This window comes from Lasioglossum baleicum, unplaced genomic scaffold, assembly GCF_051020765.1.
Source record: "Lasioglossum baleicum unplaced genomic scaffold, iyLasBale1 scaffold0031, whole genome shotgun sequence".
Classification (NCBI taxonomy): Eukaryota; Metazoa; Arthropoda; class Insecta; order Hymenoptera; family Halictidae; genus Lasioglossum; species Lasioglossum baleicum.
Genome location: NW_027469091.1, coordinates 1502450 through 1523797, shown reverse-complemented (window position 1 = coordinate 1523797; position 21348 = coordinate 1502450). Strand labels below are relative to the sequence as shown.

The following is a 21348-nucleotide window of genomic DNA, read 5'->3' as shown; positions in this document are numbered from 1 at the left end:
CTATGCAACGTATTCAATAAAAGATAATGCTTCTTGGCCAGGGGAAGAGAAGGTGGTACAGAAGCAGGAGGAGTCTATCATTCTGCGTAGTAGTGTATGCGATTGCTTTAGCCAATACAGTAGGAAGAGTCTGTAGTTCTGTGTAGTAGTATGTGTAACCGCTTCAACCAATAGAATGAATGCTCCTACAACTCAACCAATCAGACACTAGACTACATCATTCAGTCAGCGGTAATTGGTTGTAGTCGGTAGATAGCTTTGGAATATTTACGCTTCAATGAACTCGCTGAGATCGACGCATACCATATAGCTAGTTAATTATTATGCAAAAGTAAATAGTCTGCTCGACACATACCATATAGCTAGCTAATTATTATGCAAAAGCAAATAGTCTGCTGTCTACAACAGATAATAATAATACCTCTTAAATGCGTGATACAAGAGTCGAAGCTTTGAAATATTTACGCTTCAATGAACTCGCTGAGATCGATGCATACCATATAGCTAGCTAATTATTATGCAAAAGCAAATAGTCTGCTGTCTACAACAGATAATAATACCTCTTAAGCAATGAATTAATTAAAAGAGTCACAAGAGATTATATAATTTGTTGTAACATGGTAATACGTTTATTAACTAATGATAAGAAAACAGATGATAAGAAAACAGATGATAACACTTCGTTGGTATAATAACCGATCTCCGCTAGTTCGTATTCAGTTATAACGCAAACGAGTTACACGTTAAAGGTACATTCTACATTTTTTTAAAAAACAACAGTTAGTAGTGAGTATAATATTTTAGAATATGCTATTTCGACAGTTCATTACTTAGTGTAGTGAGTGTAATATTATTTTTCAATATTGCAGCAGTACAAAAGCTAACTTTTACATAATGGCATTTGCCTTTATTAACAATATGATGTTACAAGAACAACCGCTACCTGATTATCGATTTGAATATGAAAGAATTCGGAGTTTTAACAACTGGCGATATCATCATATTGTTCGTGCTACTGATCTTGCAGCAGCAGGATTCTATTGTATGAAATTCGATGATTGGGTGAAGTGTTTCGAGTGTGGAATACTACTGCATGATTGGAAAACAGATGAACATCCAATGGTTGAACATATCAAACATTCAGTTACATGTAAATTTGTTAATGGAATTAGTTGTGGTAATGTACCAATTAATTAAAACTTGAACATGCAATTTTCAAACATATCAAACATTCAACTACATGTAAATTTGTTAATGGAATTAGTTGCGGTAATGTATCGATTAAATGAGATTTGAGAGAACAATTGAATAAACAATTGAATAATGCGGTAAAGAGTTGTTGTTGTTGTTGTTGTTAAAAAAAAACTTTTTTCGAGAGTAGCATCTCTACTAACTCTTCTCACCTCAATCCTTATTAAATGAAAAAAGTACTAGAATAAGTCAGAGGATTGTGTTCTCGGGTGCTATTGGTGGTTGGTTGGTTGGTTGGTTGGTTGGTTGGGGAACATTTTTTGAAATTGTTAAAAAGTTAGGTTAGGGTTGATTTAACATAATAATAATAATAATAAATAGGTGGAAAGCCTCTCGTGGTTTTTGAAAAAAGTTAGGTTATGTTTTAACACAATAATAAATAGGTGGAAATTGATTGTTGAATCGGCGTCCCCAATCCCTCCCCGCCCGAACCTCCCACATATCGTGGTATCGGCGCTTCATGTTTTGCCGATTCTAATATCAATCGTAGAACCGGCGGTCACTTTTCCCCCGTCCTTCACCCCCTCTTGTCCAAAGAATGTAGAACCGGCCGCCGGTTCTAAATCTTGATCGTAGCAACGGCGCCAAATAGCTAGCCGGTTCTACCATAGAAATGGTAGAACCGGCTTATATACTCTACTACCCAGATGGAAAAATCCTGCGATGGCGAGTTTTTCAGGCTGAACGATGTGCGAGTAACGCCAGTTGCGGAAACTTTGGAGTCTGTCGCGCTCGAGGCGATAATCGGGTGCTGCTGTGGGATTCTGATCGGTTGTTGCGACGGCTGCAGAATCCATCTCTGATTTCGCAATCATTATGAAAACACTATGCGGAAAGTAAAAAGAGTTGTTGTGTTTTTTGGCGTGGAAAAAATTCAAAGTTGCGTTTTATAAGTGATACTTTGCATGTTTTTTATAATTGTTAACCCATGCTTGAAATGTTTGCACTTCGCGCAGACAGCAATGGTATGTAACGTTATTTGTTGGTCGCCAACAGTGAAGTCGACACGGTTCACCGTTGACAATTTCATACACGGGATCACGAACTAGTACATCATATTTCGGACAGTTGAAATCTTCTAAATTTATGGAGTTTATTTTCATTTTCCGAAGGATGTCTCTCTCGAAACATCCTCCTTTGTATGCTACGACGGGATTCGCGTAATCACGCACAAAATTTTGTATAATTTTGAATATATCATTCTGTTGATATTTTTCATAGCCGAAATCTTTAAATGGAATCCCGTGTATGAACTTGCTGACATACCATGCAGACTTTCTGTCGGCGTCGGATAAACAATGAAAGTTCTTCCCTAAGCGAAATTCAGAGAGTTCGAACGAGCCGTCGTGACAAACATCGATAATGGCCAATTCTTTGCATATAAAATTTTTGTGGACAGGTACAGGAACAGCTACAAACAGGTATAGACAGGTACAGGAACAGCTACAGACAGGTACAGACAGGTACAGGAACAGGTACAGCTACAGACAGGTATGGACAGGTACAGGAACAGCTACAGACAGGTATAGACAGGTACAGACAGGTACAGGAACAGCTACAGACAGGTATAGACAGGTACATGAGCAGCTACAGACAGGTACAGGTACAGGTATAGCGCATGTATAGTATGCAATATGACGATTGCTATCCATGGATTTCCCTCAAGGACCGTCGACACGTTTCTTGCCAGTATTTCAGACTTTATCGTTTCTTTAACGGTTTTCAGGTCTTCGATCAGTTTTTCATCCTGTTTAGCTAATAGTTCAGACTTTATCGTCTCTTTAGCGGTTTTCAGTTCTTTGACCAGTTTTTTTCAGGATCACGGATTCAAGCTTCGCGTAAGCGTGTCCACGTATACTTTGGTTGCAGCATGAATTGACAAACATTGTTCGAAAAAATTACTTAAACCGCTTATGCAGATAAAAATATATACTTTATCAAATAAAAAATTACGAGAAAGATATTTGTTTTTATTTAAAAACAATCCTCCTCCCCCCACTCATACAATTAAACTCATATTTATTAAAAAGAAAAAATACAGTAATAATATCATCCCCTCCCCATAGATTTTTGAATTAGTGGTAGGGGTATTCATTATAAATTGCTCGTCACAGTCGTTGTACAAAGTTATATCATAACAAACGTTGAAAATCACGGTCGCTATACGGAGTTACATCGTGTGTTTTTTATCATCCCATCCTTTTCTTCAACGGTGAGTATAAAAAATTAGTAAATGATTGAAAATTTGATAAAAAAACTTTCTTTATGTAGATGGATCGAATCACTCAAATCATTGACATGGACGGATTCATTGTAGAAAAAAATTTTATATGCAAAGAATTGGCCATTATCGATGTTTGTCACGACGGCTCGTTCGAACTCTCTGAATTTCGCTTAGGGAAGAACTTTCATTGTTTATCCGACGCCGACAGAAAGTCTGCATGGTATGTCAGCAAGTTCATACACGGGATTCCATTTAAAGATTTCGGCTATGAAAAATATCAACAGAATGATATATTCAAAATTATACAAAATTTTGTGCGTGATTACGCGAATCCCGTCGTAGCATACAAAGGAGGATGTTTCGAGAGAGACATCCTTCGGAAAATGAAAATAAACTCCATAAATTTAGAAGATTTCAACTGTCCGAAATATGATGTACTAGTTCGTGATCCCGTGTATGAAATTGTCAACGGTGAACCGTGTCGACTTCACTGTTGGCGACCAACAAATAACGTTACATACCATTGCTGTCTGCGCGAAGTGCAAACATTTCAAGCATGGGTTAACAATTATAAAAAACATGCAAAGTATCACTTATAAAACGCAACTTTGAATTTTTTCCACGCCAAAAAACACAACAACTCTTTTTACTTTCCGCATAGTGTTTTATAATGATTGCGAAATCAGAGATGGATTCTGCAGCCGTCGCAACAACCGATCAGAATCCCACAGCAGCACCCGATTATCGCCTCGAGCGCGACAGACTCCAAAGTTTCCGCAACTGGCGTTACTCGCACATCGTTCAGCCTGAAAAACTCGCCATCGCAGGATTTTTCCATCTGGGTGCTGAGGATTTCGTCGAATGTTTTGAATGCGGCATACAGCTGACTCGATGGGAAGAGGACGACGATCCCATGAAGGAGCATCGCGCCTGGTCGAGATCCTGCGGATACGTTTGCGGGGCGAACTGCGGCAACGTACCGATCGGAGTCGATCCCGATACAATCCCGCCAAACCCGCGCGGTATGGACGTCTGCGGATTCGTCAAAGAATCGTCGCTCGAAGGTAAATAAAATTTTTTCAAAGAAAGAAATACACTAAAGTATATATAACATGATATATAACTGTCTGTCCGCAGGAAACAAAGAATAATGAAGAATCCCTACCACTAATGTAAAAAAATATCTCGCTGTATGGAGAGTGGATGATATTATTACTGTAATTTCGAAGGTAACGAAGAACAGCGACAACGTAGGCCTTTGAACCAGCGGCGGCTACTGTTCGCGTCTCTTTCTTTTATTTTAACAATAAATATCAAGTATCAAAGCGCTAGGATGAGTATTTATCGAATAAATTAAGAATATATCTACAACGCATCCATTTCCAGCCGTTTTACACGAGTTGAATTGTAATAGTAGGAGGAGGAAGATAGTTCTAAATAAAAAAAAAAATGAGACCTTTCAAATAATTTTGTGTTTATTCAATAAATAATAGTAATAATGTATAGTAGTAGTAAGTAGTAAGCAAAATAGTAAGTAGTAATATAAATAATGGTTTATTCAATATTATTTTGATATAAAAAATAATGAACTTTGGATGGTTTATTCAATACAAGTACGGGGTTGAAAGAGAGAGAGAGAGAGAGAGATTTGTAAAATCTGAAAAAAATTTTTTAAATTATCTGAAAACATGCGCGAGCTTGCCCGAAGGAACATCGTTGACTACAAAATATTTGAGAAACGCAAAGAAATTTTTTTTAAATTTTGAAGAACATACGTTCAATCTTCGGTATACGATGTACATTTTTTTCAGTGGGGGTAGAAGTTTGATTTCTAAGATTCCTGACAGTTTCGATAACCCTTTATATGGCTCAGTTCAATCAGATTGTCAGGGGATTATGTTACCGAACATAACATTTTGATAACTTCTATGATGGGGGAAAGCCCCATCCACTGCACTTGACAAACATTTTGATACTCGGCATCGACGACACACACTCTTTTAAAACATGTATCCCTTCACTCTTCTTAGAAAAAAATATGACGCAATGCTTGAAAGAAAGGGGGAGGGGTACCGCGAAACACGTTTCAAGGTGAACCAAGTGCACGTGTCCCCTGAAAAATATGTTGACTTTGCAAAATCGGTCTAATTTTTTAGAAAAAAATATGATGCAATATATGCTTGTGCAATACCGCTCTTAGAAACGTGTTCGAGTTTCGAAATATGATACCCTTAAAGATAAGGGTGATGACTCAGCAACTATTCCGCTCTAAGGTATGCCCTTGACCTAGATGATGTAATGCTTGAAAGAAAGGGGAGTACCGCGAAACACGTTCGAACATGTTTCGAAATATGATACCCCTTAAAGATAAGGGGTATGATGACTCAGCAACTATTCCACTCTAAGGTATGCCTTGATCTAGATGACGCAAGAAAGAAGGGGGTATCGCGAAACATGAAACCAAGTCCCCTGAAAAATATGCTGACTTTGCAAAAAATATGCTCGGTCTATTGCCGGAGGATTTTATGAACATGAGATACGCGCGGTAAAATATTCTGACATATACTTAGTTGAAAAAATATTACGCAGAAAAGGAAATAAAGTATATGTAAAATGGCTGGGAATGGACGCATCACATAATTCGTGGATAGCTAAAACGAATATACTTTAATTATATTTTTTCTATTCGTATTTTAATTATGATAATTAATTTTTTCTAAACGACTATACTTTATATTGCGATAATTCTGCTTCAATTTCATTTTTCTGTAGGAATTGTATGTAATGTTGTAATAAAAAAAATACAAAAGAGATATTCTCAAATAATTTTATTTTAATGAAGAGTAAAAAATGCGAGCGACGTGTGCAAAGCTTTCGTGTCAGCATTGAAGAAGGACGGTAGCCCCCGAACAACTTGCAGACTGACTATTTAACATGTATAAGATAGACAGTACATTATAATCCACATTCGTCTTTACCGCGTGGTAGTGGCTGAATCGTTTCGGAGTCCACCCCAAACGGTACATTGCCACAACTTTTTCCGCGAATGAATTGACATTTTCTCGACCATTTTTTATGTTCTATCACCGGATCATCTTCTGTTTCCCATTCATGCAGTTGTAAGCCACACTCGAAACACTTCACCCAATCCTCCAAATCTATGTAGAAAAACCCTGCTGCGGCAAGATCTTTAGGATTGACAATATCATTATATCCCCAGTTGTCAAAACTCTGAAGTCTCTCATATTCAAAACGATAATCATGCGGTTGGTCTGGTAGGGATATTTTGCGAGCGAAGGACATCATATAATAAATATAGTCCGTAATTCATATAATATGTTTATTGAGCCATTCGCGAAATGTTATAACTTCGCTTAAACTACAATGATTGTGCTTCGATGAGTAACAGTGAAGCTGACATATATGATTATTAGTAACATTATATCCAGGATAATTGATTAATACTTCATATTTTGGACAACCAAATACTTCTAAATTTACCGATTGTATTCCTAAATGTTGCAATAGTTGTTTTTCAAACGATCCTCCTTTGAAAGCAACTAAAGGATTCTCATAATTAGAAACAAAATTTTTTATCACATCATATATATCTGCTTGTCTGTATTTTTCATGTCCAAAATCCTTGAATGGAATTCCGTGTATGTAATTTCTAATGTAAGTAACAGTTCTTCTGTCTGCGTATGACAAATCGGAAAACTCCATGTTCAGTTTAAAATCGGCTTTTTCAAATGAACCATCATGCATATTTATTATTGCCAACTCTTCGCATAGAAATTTTTTGCCAACCATGAATCCGTCCAAGTCCAGGATTTGCATAATTTGATTCATCTAAATAAAAAAATAAAAAAAGTTTTTTAAAAAAAAACAACGTTTCAATCATCTTGCTACCGCACGGTTGTTAACAAAATATTCCTTTCAACTTTGATTTGATATCATTCGTTAAATTTCCAGTTCTCAAAAATATAATTACACTTTGCATCCAACGATGCGATGTTCGCCCGTTTCGATGATGTTCAATATCGCGGACGGGGAATTGATCACCGGCCATCGCGCCACAACTTGACTATATCTTTTCGTGTAAGTGAAACATACACGACTCGTTGTGTCGTTTCGCATTAAACGTACCACCAATGTTTTCAGCTCGATGGAGAAATGATCGCTCAAGTATGAATTTATAACGTGAGGCCAAGCTAAATTTTCAACGTTGGTGCTGTCATTTCATCTTTTTTCCTCGATACATTCATTCCACAAGTCTAACGGACAGTATGCGAAAACCGTCACGTATGGAACAATGAAGGATCTTACATGAAACAACACCAAAGATATCGCTTGAGCATCCGTTGATGCGCCACGGTATAATTATGAATACCGAATAACTTTTACCACGATAAAACGCTTGCAACGATGGAACGTTTGCGAAGACTATAATTCACATTCCATCGTGTCCTTATTGAATAACTTTTTACCATGACAAACGCTTGCAACGATGGACCGTTTCCGAAGACTACAATTCACATTCCCTCGTGTCCTATTTATTCGTTGCTACCCTTAAAGATAAGGGTGATGACTCAGCAGATCTGCTCTTGGCCTAAATGACGTAAGAAAGAAGGGGGCGGTGCCTAACAGCTTTGAACTTGGCCTAGATGACGTAATGTTTGTGCAATACCAAAGGAGTATAATCTTTCAGAGGGATTGTCCCCCTCCCCGCGAAAAAATATGATGTAATATATGCTTGCGCAATACCGCTCTGCGGTACCACCCCTTAAGTGATGACTCAGCAGCTCTGTCCTTGGCCTAGATGACGTAAGAAAGAAGGGGGTATGACTCAGCAGCTCTGCCTTTGACCTCGATGACGTAAGAAAGAAGGGGGCAGTGCCTAACAGCTCTGTCCTTGGCCTAGATGACGTAATGCTTGTGCAATACCAAAGGAGTATCATGTTTCATATATGCTTGTGCAATAGCGCTCTGCGGTACCGCTCTCCCGTGAATTGGAAAGTTCCTCAGAACCGCCTGAATTGGGAAGTGTCACAGAACCCCCCTATATACCCTACTTACGGGTAAAGATCTCACGTAACGCGGGGTATCTTCTCTCACCTCCCGCGTCCATGGGATCCTCCCCGTTTACAGCTTAGATTATACCGTCAACGTTCCTAACGAACCCTTCATTGTCAAAGTCCTTAGGGGTTAGTGCATTCGAGTCCTCGTAGCAATTACAACAAACTCTAGTCCTAACTATTAATTTAGGCCTCTCTGTTCCGCCGTACAGGATTATACTCTTGCCCGGCATGCCTCGACTGTGCGACGCACCGCTGGCTTGTGTATGTCTTTCCTTACCTCGGTCGGCAGTTCGCATACTTCTTTCTCTCTCTAGAAATTTACCTAAATCGCTGATAATTCCTAAACTATTAGATATAAGTGAAATTATCATTGGACCTAATCTTGTTTATTTTTCATTCTTGATCTTTTGTACATGTTAGAATTTTTCGAAAATACTCTGATTTCAAAAAGCGTCTATATGCGCATATTAGGTCGCAAAATACGCAAATTTCCTCGTCAATTCATCCGGTTCCTCAATAAACTTGGCTAGCCGGGATGGCCGAGGTTATCCCTATTTCCTTTTCTTAATATATGCAGTGTCACGTCGCTTTCTTAACTTTTCGTACAGATGGTCGAACGATGCATAGCGACACCGAGAATTTACAAGCGAGAAGCCGGGCCACGCTCGGCCGCGCGATGCGTGGTGCTCTCGGGACAAAGTCCTCTCACAGTCTCGTTATTCGAAAATCAAACTTGATGAAATTTCGGGCGCCAGACACCCGAAGGTGTCACACGAAAGAATCGTAATCTAAACACGAAAGGGGAACGCGGTTGGACCCGCGAGACTGTGACGTAGCAAACGAAACCTGAATAGCTATCGCGAGGCGCAGGATTCTACGTCGAGAGAACACGAGACGTTCCCCGCGACGGGAAGGTTTTCACACAAGGAATAGACAACGTTTCGGCTAACAAGGTGTTTATTAAACGAATCGACTGAGCTGCCGACGACTCGGCAGCGAGTACAAAAGTAGCCGGCGCGTATTATCGCGACTGATGGAAATCGCACGCGCTATTTCTCTCGTACTTTACTAATTCGCGAAGAATTCGGCAGCGATAAGGACTTCGCGACGCGGAAGGCCTCGAAGGCCGTTTTCCGACCGAACTCAGATGGAATTCGCGGTTTCTCTCGGATTGGCGTCGATCGAACTGACTTTACGACCGCGAATCGAACACGCGACGGCTTCACACCGTGGAACGAGTGCAGGTTAATCAGGATTAACAGCGGCAGCGATTTTATCACGAATCCGCGACTTCGCGTTCAAACTGGCGTTGTACAACCGTCACAATGCGGCCACGCGGCCCCCGCTATCCGACCGGATTCGTATCACCAAAGCGATATCCCTCACAATACGAAGGATTCGTACTTTGACACAGATCGTGTCCACTAATATCGCCCGCCTTTTCTGCCGTTAATTCTCGCGACGCGAATACCTAACCTCGCCGCGCTACCCGAGCCAACACGAAGTTCACGAATAATTGATATCGAAAGCCTGATCGGCGCTTACCACTGGTAATTCGGCAACAGTGGAACGGCAGCGAATCTCTAGAGTCCCCTTGGTCTCAGCAGGCGCAAAATACAAAAATTATAAGCAATCGTTCAAAGAGACAACTGTTCGTTAACGATTCCAAAGACGCAGTGATCGTTCACGCGGTAGCTCGGGTACGCGGAAGCAGGGCGTCCCCCACTTTTCGATTCTACTTCCTTCGCGCAACGTCTCGACCTATCGCTAATGCGGAATTTCGCGTTGACGAATCCCAGGCGACGGCGTTCGGCTTCCGGCGTCTCACGGCATATCCGGCAGCGCTGTCTTCCGATTGGCCGCTTCCCGAGGAGACGATCGGCGTCAGCCAATCCGGTTGCTCTGCTGCTTCTTCCCGAACGAGGCGACGACAGGGCCGAGTAGTTGATCGTCTCAGCAGCGGATGCCCTCGTCGGCGCCTCCAGGTTGACAGTCTTGGGCCTTGACGATCTCTCGTTATTTTCTTTCGGGATCCTGCCTTTCGCCTGCCTCGAGGTGCTCATCCTCGAGGTGCTTATCCTCGAGGCTCGTTGCCTCTGCGTTGAAAGTAGAATTTCCGGATCCCTCCTGGAACCCGGATACGGTCCTGTAAACTTCCGTCGCGCAATTTGGCGCGACATTCAAAACATTAGAATGCGCCTTTTTGGGTCTCACTCGTGCCCAGGGAGAGCGCTCGCAGCGGCCCTTATCGCGATGCTTGACCAAAGGATGGCCCGGTCTTCCGTTATGGGAGTTCGAGTGACGTAGGCTATCTTGCCACGTCACAGCAGATTTAACAATTCCTGTTAGTACTTGCTATATGTTTCCGCCATCTTGTGCCTTGCTAGCGCCTCGTGTTTGCGCCTGACCGCCGCAACCGTTTACTCTCGATGCTTTGACCGCGTGCTCTGTTTTACCGGTTTACCGTCGGTAACTGCGCGCTCACTGGTCTTCTATGGTAGTTCTTTTCATAATTTACTAATTGTACTAACTTTTCTTTCTGTTACAGTGACCTAGCGTAACCCTCTTCCTGACTTTACCTCTTCTTAGATGTACTTATTTTTTCCTATCTTTCTATTTCAGGTTTGAGTTTTCTATTATAGATACTGTTTGACGAAGATGCGCTTTCCGTCATACTATTATGTTATATGATATTATATATTATTTGGTATTCCATTATATCTTTTACGTTATTTGTAATAAACGCCTTAATACCTGCTTTGTTTCCGTTTACTACCCTTGTCTAGGGTTATTCCTAGTTACGCTATTTCCTATCCTCTATTACTACTTGCTATGTTATACGATACACTTCGCTCTTATCAATCGGGGCTCGAACCCCTTCTAATTCTTACTTTACTATTTAGTTTTTCAGTTGTTTGATCACTAATACTAGTTTTGTTCTACTCGCTAGTTACCATTATCCTATATAAACGAGAGAGAGGTACTTAGAAACTAAATAACATAAATATACATACAAAATCTAAAGTTTTGATCCGACAATTATCAGATCCGACGTCTTGGTGCCGTTACCGCGGTGCTGGCAGTCTTATCCCCGGATGACGCTGCAGCCGCTATTCCAAGGACTCCCACCGGTGCGTTTCTCTAGCCGCAGGATTCCGGGCCCGGGTCTGCTCATAGAGTCCATTGCAGTCCCATAGTCCCTTGAACTCGGAGTCGTCTCGGTCGCATCCTCGGGTAGCGCTTCCCGTCACCCAGGTGCCACTGGTCCCTTCGGCACGGTTCCCTTGTTGGCTACCTCCTTTTTGGTTCCCTCTACCTATTCAAAAAGCACAGAAAGGTTAGAGTCGTTAAGGACGTCTTCCTCCTGAACTTCTCTGATCCTTTTTCGCTCCTCCTCCTCCTTTTCCTTAAGGACCGTAATTCAGAATTTCGAGAAACTGTTCCAGTATTTCATCTCTCTCACGATCCTCTCCATGACTCCTTTCGGGGAGAATGTTCCCCGCCCCATATTGAGTTCTTTTCTCAACGTTTCCCTCTCCTCTTCCCATTTAGTGCAGTCAAAGAGTGTGTGCTCTGGCGTGTCCACTAGTTCGGAGTGGTACCAGCATCTGTCGTTAGCAGCTTTCCCTATTCTATGCCGAAAACTATTAAAAACACCATGGCCGGTGAGGGCCTGCGTAAGATAGAAATTCAGTAGCCCATGCTTCCTGTTCAGCCATAATTCGATGTCTGGGATCAATTTATAGGTCCAGCGACCCACTTTTGCTGTATCCCATGCGTTCTGCCATTCTATATCGGATTGGTACCTCGCCTCCTTCTTCAACCACCTTTTCATGGCCCGTTTTCTATTTTCGATCGATTCCTGTTCTCTTCCAGCCAGGAATTCCTCCAGGTTTGGGAGCCTTCTCGTTTGTTCTGGAATATCGTACATATCCAGGAACTCCAGCTCCTCTGGGGATCGGTCTCTATAGCCTCCTACAGGAATCCTTCTCGCTGCGTTACGTCTTGCTCTACCACCTCCATTGTTTTCGTTATCGAGTGTCTCTAAAAACATATTCTCCCAATTGAATAGATTGCCCCTTTCCCTAATTTTAATATTCCACGGGGTTACCCCCGTGAGAACTGCCAGGTCTCGGTTGGGACTGTCCTGTATGCCGAAGCGATTCTGGCCAGTCCCATTCTCTGCGTATTTCTAAGAAGTTGACGGTTGCTGCCTATCAGAGCGGCCTCCGCCCAAATGGGTGCCCCGTACAGGACGATAGATTCCAGGATGGTGTAGTAGAAACGTCTGTAGCTCTACTTGAGCCCTCCTTGGTTATGCATTACAGATGATAACGCTGCGATTGTCGTAATACCCTTGTCCGTGGCTTCTTGTATATGTCTCCTAAAGTTGCCGTTTCTTTCAAATGTTGCACCAAGATATTTCAGCCTTTCGGCTGGCTGGATCTCCAAATCGTTTATCCTAAAACAGAAATCATTCTCCACCCTTTTTCTGTTAGTAAACATCACCTCGGTTTTCTGCGATGCTAATTCGAGGACCACTTCCTTCAGCCATTCTCCGACCTCCTTCGCGACTTGTTCCGTCCTGCTTTTAAGGACCCAGAGCTTGCTACTCTCGATCATAATGAGGATGTCGTCCGCGAAGGCCCTTACTATACATCCTCTAGGCCATTTTCTCCTCAGGAGTCCGTCATAGACCAAGTTCCAGAAAAAAGGGCCCAGAACAGAACCCTTTTTTTTTATTTTTTTTTTTAAATTCCAATAGGAACCAACTCCAGCTTACTCGGAACGTCAAGGGGGGCCTTTTCTTCAATTCACCCCTCGGCAAATTTCCCGAGTGTCGCCACTCATGTTCTTGGCTTTCCATCGGTTAATAGTAATGATAATAATATAAGTATTATTTAAGGAGTACTAAAATATTCTAAATATTGGTTCTTTATATATGTTCCGGAATTTGTTCCAAATATTAAGATAATTTAAACGAATAGATGTAGGTTAAGAGTTAGGCTATAAATTTCATTCTGGAAATTAAAGTTTTTTCTGGGAGCTTGAGGAGTCCTCTGGTCCTTTGTAGTAAAAGAAAAGGGAAAATTGCGTAAGTATAATAAATGTGTCAGTATAAGTATAATAATAATAATAATTATGTTCTTCCATAATTCTAGTTTCTCTCAGGTTTCCTTAGTATTCTCAGGTTTGTATACTAATACTAATATTTGTTCTTTCAGTATTTATTTATCTTTTTTCTCTTTTTATAGTTCCCTTTCGTACTTCTCTTTCTCATCGATAATTTTATTGATGAAGGTGTTAATCTTATTCCAGTTATCTTTATTTTTTAGGATACACTCGGAGAAAGTGTCCACTGTGAGGTCTTGGTCTAGATCGATCTGGAGATGCATTCTTTGAGGTTCCCATTTCTCGCACCTGAAAACTGTGTGTTCTGCGTCATCTCTCTCATCGCACCACCAACATTTATCGTTATTGGCTTTTTTGATCCTAAACAGGTATGCTTTGAACACTCCATGTCCAGTTAGACATTGAGTAAGTCTGAAATTTAATGACCCGTATTTTCTATTTTTCCATATGACTGGATCCGGGATCAACCGTTTGGTCCATACGCCTGTGCTCTGTTGTTGCCAATGATCGTGCCATTTCCTCCAGGTAAGTGTATCAATGTTTTTTTTGGTATCCTCTAACTGGTCTATTTTCCATTGGCAGAGGTTATCGTCATCTTCTATTTCGATTCTGAATTTCTTTGATGCTTCGTATAATGGTTTTTGATTAGCTAGGGTATACTCGAGGGGGAGGTATCCCGTTATAGCACAAAGCGGATATCTTCCGACCGATCTGTACGCATAGGCTACTCTGTTCAGACCTGCTCGTTGTATTCTTGCTATCTTTTTGCAGTTTCTATTGAATTTAAGTGCTTTCTCTGCCCACATTGGTCCGCCGTAACATGTTATTGATTCCGTTATGTTATAGTACAGTCGACGTCCTGCGTAGGTTGGACCTCCGTCGTTTGCCATTAGTCGAGCGAGTTCTCCTTGCACTTTATTGACTTTCTCTTCCGTTTTGTCTAAGTGATGAAAGTAGTACAGAACAGAACCCTGTGGGACCCCCATCTCAGCTTTCAGCGTAATCTCATGGCCTATCGTGCTATAGGCGATCTCTCTGTCCCTAAAATAATCCTTTGTTATCCTGACAAGGTATTCTGGGGTATTCCTCCTTTCTAGTTCCGTAGTGATGGTTTTCCATCTTAATGAATTAAAAGCATTCTTGATATCAAGTGCCACCATTGTTGAATACCTCTGTTTTTTAATACATCTTTGAATATCTCCTTTCACCTTGTCCATTGCGTGTATCGTCGATTTACCCTTGGTGAATCCGAATTGTTCCTTATCAAATGGTTGTTCTCCCATGAATTCGGTGAATCTACCTTTTAGGACATATTCAAATAATTTTGCAATAGCATTTAGAATACAGATAGGTCTGTATGCGGCGATCAACGAGGGGTCTTTCCCTGGTTTCCTAAGGAAAACCGTTCTGGCCCTTTTCCAATCCCTTGGCATTTTCCCTCTTCTGAGCAAGCCCGTGAACAAAGCCGCGAAGGGGTCAGGCCTGTAGGTGGCCAATTCCTTAATGATTTCGGGTGGCATGCCATCCAAACCAGCCGCTTTCCTTGGCGTAATTTTTGCTGCTGCGGCTCTTATTTCACCAATGGAAATCTCAGGGACATTTAAATCTTCGTATTCTTCTTCCTCTACTGCGTCGGCCGCTACACTTTCTTCGCTTCCCTCTTCATCTGTTGGTAGTTTCGGGAACAATCCCCTGAGTACTTTTTCCGAGAATTCTCTAGATAGAGTGGCGGGGGGTGTCGTCATTTTGACCCTACTAATTATAGTCTTGTAGGGCTTGCCCCACACGTCGTTATTTAATTACTCGCAGAATTCTTTCCATTTTCGGACCTTGGCCATGGATATTTTCCTCCTCAGCTCCCTTATAGTGTCTTTATACTGAATCTCCAAGATTTCCAGCTCTTCTGGACTTTTTCCCTTATCTCTTATCTTAGCTCTTTCCCTTCGTATCCTCCTCTTGGTATATCTAGCTGAATCTCTGATTGTGCCTAGCTCTTTATCCCACCAGAGATTTACTTTCAGATCGTTATTGTATTTGGTCTCATTCTTAGGGAGATTCTCATCTAAAACAGAAATAATGGTATTGAGGAACTTATCTTCATCATTCTTACCGAAGACTGCTTCATTATTTAAGTGTTCCTTCTCGATAGTATTTCCAAAAGCCGCTCTTAAATGGCCCATCGACTCTTGGCTGGGTTTCCATTTCGGCCTAAAAGGGCATTTCCTCGGAATCTGTATCTCAGTATCGATCGTGGTGAGCACGTATCTGTGGTCCGAGTCTGATTCAATGTCCAGAACCTGCGAGCGAATTTTAGTATTAATAGGATTGGAGATGGCCACAAAATCAATGTTGGAGGACCGATTTCCATGCAGGAAGGTGGGGCCGCCCCCTGGCTTAACAGGATGTAGTCCCTCGCTGAGTAGCTCCTCCATTACGGTTCTGCCTCTATCGTTTGTTCTGGTGGAGCCCCATAGTGTCGAATGGGCATTGAAATCTCCACCCAGAATTATTCTCCTTCCTTCTGTCTTTTTACTCTGGACAAATTTCAGTATTTTCTCCAACCTAAGTGGGAATTGCGTGTTAGAGAGGCTAGGTGAGAGGTAGATACTCACAACCATGTATTCCCCTAGCCGGACGGCGGTGAAGTCCTCCTCTCGAGTGTCTTCGTCCTCGTACCTTGCCAGGCCGTTACATCCCGTGACCCATATTGCTGTCGTGTTTCCACTCCCGAATACCCAGGGTCCCGGGTTATGGAGTGGATCCGCTATGAGGACAGCGTCCACTTTCAGCTCCACCGCCGTCTGTGCTAGGAGGTGTTGTGCGTTTCTACATTGGTTAAGATTGATTTGTAGTATTTTGACTGCGAATTTTATAATTTTCTCCTGTTTATCTCGTCGACGAACTTCCTATATTGCGGGCAGTTCATTGCCCCCGCGACGTGTTCGGCTTTGGCCGCAGGGACCCCCTTTCTAATGCAGAGGATACAGCAGCGGGTTGCCGTACAGCCGTTTATACTGTGGCCCACCGTGCTACACCTTCTGCAGATCTCGCTGCCGTCAATGTTGGTTTTACAGTCGTATGAAGTATGACCGAACTCATGGCATCTAAAGCATCTAATTATATTTAATGCCCTAGCGACTCTAGACATAGTGAAGCCTATTTGTATTCTGTTACCTTCACCTAGCTCTCTCATACTCTCCACGGGAACCGACACGATCGCTGTTTTCGTGCCCTCGAAAGAGCTCCTAAGCGATCTTACCTCTTTTTCGGATTCAGCCCATTCTCCTAGTTTAAGGCAATCCGCAATTTCTTTTCTAACTTCCTCTTTCTCAAGTGTCGGATCGAGGTCCTTGATTTCCAATGTGATTTTGGGAGTGAGTTTCTTAACCTGAAAATCCTTGCCTAGAGTGTCCCTCACTGTTTGCTCCATTGCGTTACAATTAGTGTCTTTCCTCATTTCGATAATTAGATCCCCCCCTCTCGACTTCTTTACAGTATGAATGCCCTCCATCCTACTTGAAGCCTCCGATTTCAGAGTTTTGAACAGGTCCGCGAACGTCCTATCCTTGGTAGCTTTTACAACAATAGCCTCCAGTTTTGGAGGGGGAGGCCCTTTCCTAGCTTTATTCCTCCTTTCTTCTTCCTTTCTCTTTTCCTCCTCTTCCTGTTCTTTTTTCCTTTTCTGTTTTTTCTTTTCTCTTTCTTCTATCTCCCAGTCCTCTTCGGACTCGCTGTCCTGTTCAACTATACCTTTCCCTGCCGATTTACCCTTACTATTGCCCTTTCCACTATTTTTTCCCTCTAGCTTGTCCCTGTTCCCCTTCTCTGATTTACCCTCTGCCTTTTCTCCTCTTCTACCTCCTATTTTCACCTCCTCTCTCTGATTTTTGGTTTCCTCAGCGATGTACCTCTGTATAAAGCCGGGTGAACATTGCGTAGCTGTCTCCTGTATGCGCCTAGCCTCCCTAATTTTCCTTAATTTAGCTATTCCCTCGATAGCCTTTGCTGCTATCCACATGGGAGGTGCTCAGTTGCGCACAATACGATTGCCCACATGCACATTGCGCACATATCTTTTGGACACAGCATGATTGGGCACAAGTACAATCGGACACATCTCGATTGCGCACAAGAAGAATCGGACACATCTCGATTTCGCACAAGAAGAATCGGACACATCTCGATTGCGCACAAATAGAATTGGATTCATCTTTATTGGGCACATATAAAATATAAAATTGCACACACGCGAATCGTGCACAAATAGAATTGCTTACAGTAATTTTGAACGCAGATGGAAATGCGGCCGATGGCAGATGGAAATGATGGAAGTGCATACCTAGGTTTATGAATTCTTGTGAAGGATCTGCCAAATACACCTAGTCGAATTAATTTTTGAAGTGTAGAAATGAATGGTTTTTGGTGTGTGCAATAAATTTTAGGTTATAATGTTTTTACTCGAAATATGGTTTCGATAGTGTCTGTATTAAGAGATAAAATTTGTGCAGGAAGAGTACATTAATTATATGTAAATATAACACGTGTCACGGAAAAATGAGTAGATTGTTCGATTTTTAATATTAATGTGATTGTGAATTAAAACATTGACAACGAAGAGCGAAGGACTGAAAAATTACACGAATGTATAGAATTGATTTCACAGCTCCCGAATAATTCTGTGTGAAAAAGATAATTTAGATAAGTATTTTTTGCCTATAAAATATAATCATTTTTCTGAGTAATGAATACGATACTTTGTGATTTTTTATATTTTTCTTTTACATGTGGTGTACGAAGCAGATCTACTAGCTGAACTATTTTAATTGGAACGCACGGACAGATCCTGATTATTGGAAGGAAAATGTTCTCACTGTGAGTAATATGTAACTTGTGATCTTGAAAACCATTATATTCTTAGATAGAAAGCATTAATAATTGCAGTTTATACGCGACATATATGATCGTGCTTTATACAATCTGTTTTAAACCAGTTAATCAGCGTGTAAGGTCACAGCAGCGTTTAGAATGATAACTGTAAATGTATACTGAATTTCCCCAATCAGATGTACCTTCTTTGATATAGATACATAATCCCTTTTACTTGTCATTTTAACTACATAATATAATGTGAGAAGTAAACCTTGCGGTTGAGTTTTAATTCTTGTATTTTAAATTATCATAACCGCTCCGTAATTTGTGCGTGTCAATGTATGAAATAAGTAAAGGAAAGTAAGTAGATATAGAAAGTAAGAAAGCATGTATATAATAATTAAAGGAAAGATTAAATAAGCAGTGCTGGGTAGAATTCAAATGTATTTAATCTTTCCTTTAATTATTATATACATGCTTTCTTACTTTCTATATCTACTTACTTTCCTTTACTTATTTCATACATTGGCACGCACAAATTACGGAGCGGTTATGATAATTTAAAATACAAGAATTAAAACTCAACCGCAAGGTTTACTTCTCACATTATATTATGTAGTTAAAATGACAAGTAAAAGGGATTATGTATCTATATCAAAGAAGGTACATCTGATTGGGGAAATTCAGTATACATTTACAGTTATCATTCTAAACGCTGCTGTGACATTACACGCTAATTAACTGGTTTAAAACAGATTGTATAAAGCACGATCATATATGTCGCGTATAAACTGCAATTATTAATGCTTTCTATCTAAGAATATAATGGTTTTCAAGATCACAAGTTACATATTACTCACCGTGAGAACATTTTCCTTCCAATAATCAGGATCTGTCCGTGCGTTCCAATTAAAATAGTTCAGCTAGTAGATCTGCTTCGTACACCACATGTAAAAGAAAAATATAAAAAATCACAAAGTATCGTATTCATTACTCAGAAAAATGATTATATTTTATAGGCAAAAAATACTTATCTAAATTATCTTTTTCACACAGAATTATTCGGGAGCTGTGAAATCAATTCTATACATTCGTGTAATTTTTCAGTCCTTCGCTCTTCGTTGTCAATGTTTTAATCAGGGGGTCCAAGCTGGTCCAAGCTGTAATGGGAATAGTTTAACCAGTAAGTTGCGTATCCCGAATGTCAGGCGGCGTTGGTGTCGCTGCAGTTTTTGCATGCGTGTGCCTATCGCGCCAAAAGCTACGAGAGTCATTCATTGCGATACATATACCAAAATTTTCGACGGTTTTATAAGATCGTCGGTGGGCCAATCAGCTAAAGAGTTGGACTACCAAGCGGTAGACCGAGGTTCGAATCCTGGTCGGGTAAACAGTTTTTTTCCAACCGTCTACCGCTTTATATCTATATATACTGTTATTAGTTCCGTTCCCAGATCATAGGCGGCGCTGAAATACTGGTTAAATTTTTAACATGCCAGCTTGGACCCCCTGGTTTTAATTCACAATCACATTAATATTAAAAATCGAACAATCTACTCATTTTTCCGTGGCACGTGTTATATTTACATATAATTAATGTACTCTTCCTGCACAAATTTTATCTCTTAATACAGACACTATCGAAACCATATTTCGAGTAAAAACATTATAACCTAAAATTTATTGCACACACCAAAAACCATTCATTTCTACACTTCAAAAATTAATTCGTCTAGGTGTATTTGGCAGATCCTTCACAAGAATTCATAAACCTAGATATGCACTTCCATCATTTCCATCTGCCATCGGCCGTATTTCCATTTGCGTTCAAAATTACTGTAAGCAATTCTAGCAATTTTATATTTTATCTGTGCCCAATAAAGATGAATCCAATTGTATTTGTGCGCAATCGAGATGTGACCGATTCTTCTTGTGCGCAATCGAGATGTGTCCGAATCTTCTTGTGCGCAATCGAGATGTGTCCGATTGTACTTGTGCCCAATCATGCTGTGTCCAAAAGATATGTGCGCAATGTGCATGTGGGCAATCGTATTGTGCGCAACTGAAGGCCTCTCATCCACATCGTAGTGATGTGTCTGTCGGTTTGTACCGCGCGTGCCTTCGCCTTTTTAACATCCTCGCACGGGACCTGCTGGGTTCTAAGTAACTTCATCGTTTCCGTCGCGGATCTCCGCCCCCTAGTAATTTCCTCTAGCAAGTTATCTACTAATTCTAGAAGGTCCCTTTCCTCCGTCTCCTCTTCCAAAATTACAATCTCACCCTCTTCTCCCTGTCTAGCCTTTTTCGTTAGCTCCGAATTGAAAGACCCGGCATCCGATACTTCTGTCTCCGACTCGCTAGGGTCCCCTCCATCTCTGTCCCTTTTTTGCCCTCTGGGCTCTATTGGTAGGGGAGAAAGAAATACTGCTGGGGAGGCCATTTTATTATACCCGCCCGGGGTGGGTGGGTATTCCTGATAGCTTGACTCAAGGTTATAAGGTTTTGGAATAACGACCCGTATTCAGTTTCCTTTCGAAAATGTTACCTCTATATTTAATATTTCCAACAGTCAACACAAAAATAACAACCACTGCTCTCTCTCTCTCGCTATATTTACATCAATAGGCTTAACCGCTAAACGCTAGGCACACGCAACCTATTCTAAATCTAACCTAAAAAGAAAAACGCACTCCTGTCCAGAAATTTCCTGCACCAGGATTTTCCGTCCGAAAACTTACGGCCCGCGAATTTCCCGTCCAGGAATTTATGGCGCGAGAAGAAACCTAGCCTAAG

The 21348-nt window shown here is 41.1% G+C and overlaps 1 protein-coding gene across 1 annotated transcript; it reads right to left on the bottom strand.

The window, feature by feature from the left end:
* Positions 1-15485: 15485 nt before the first annotated feature.
* LOC143219494 (uncharacterized) lies at positions 15486-17704 on the bottom strand. The gene is made up of 4 exons (XM_076445442.1): positions 16690-17704; positions 16299-16546; positions 15797-16220; positions 15486-15748 (listed from the first exon to the last, which is right to left on the bottom strand). Exons 1-4 carry the CDS (start codon positions 17702-17704, stop codon positions 15486-15488), a joined length of 1950 nt encoding a protein of 649 aa, XP_076301557.1.
* Positions 17705-21348: the final 3644 nt, after the last annotated feature.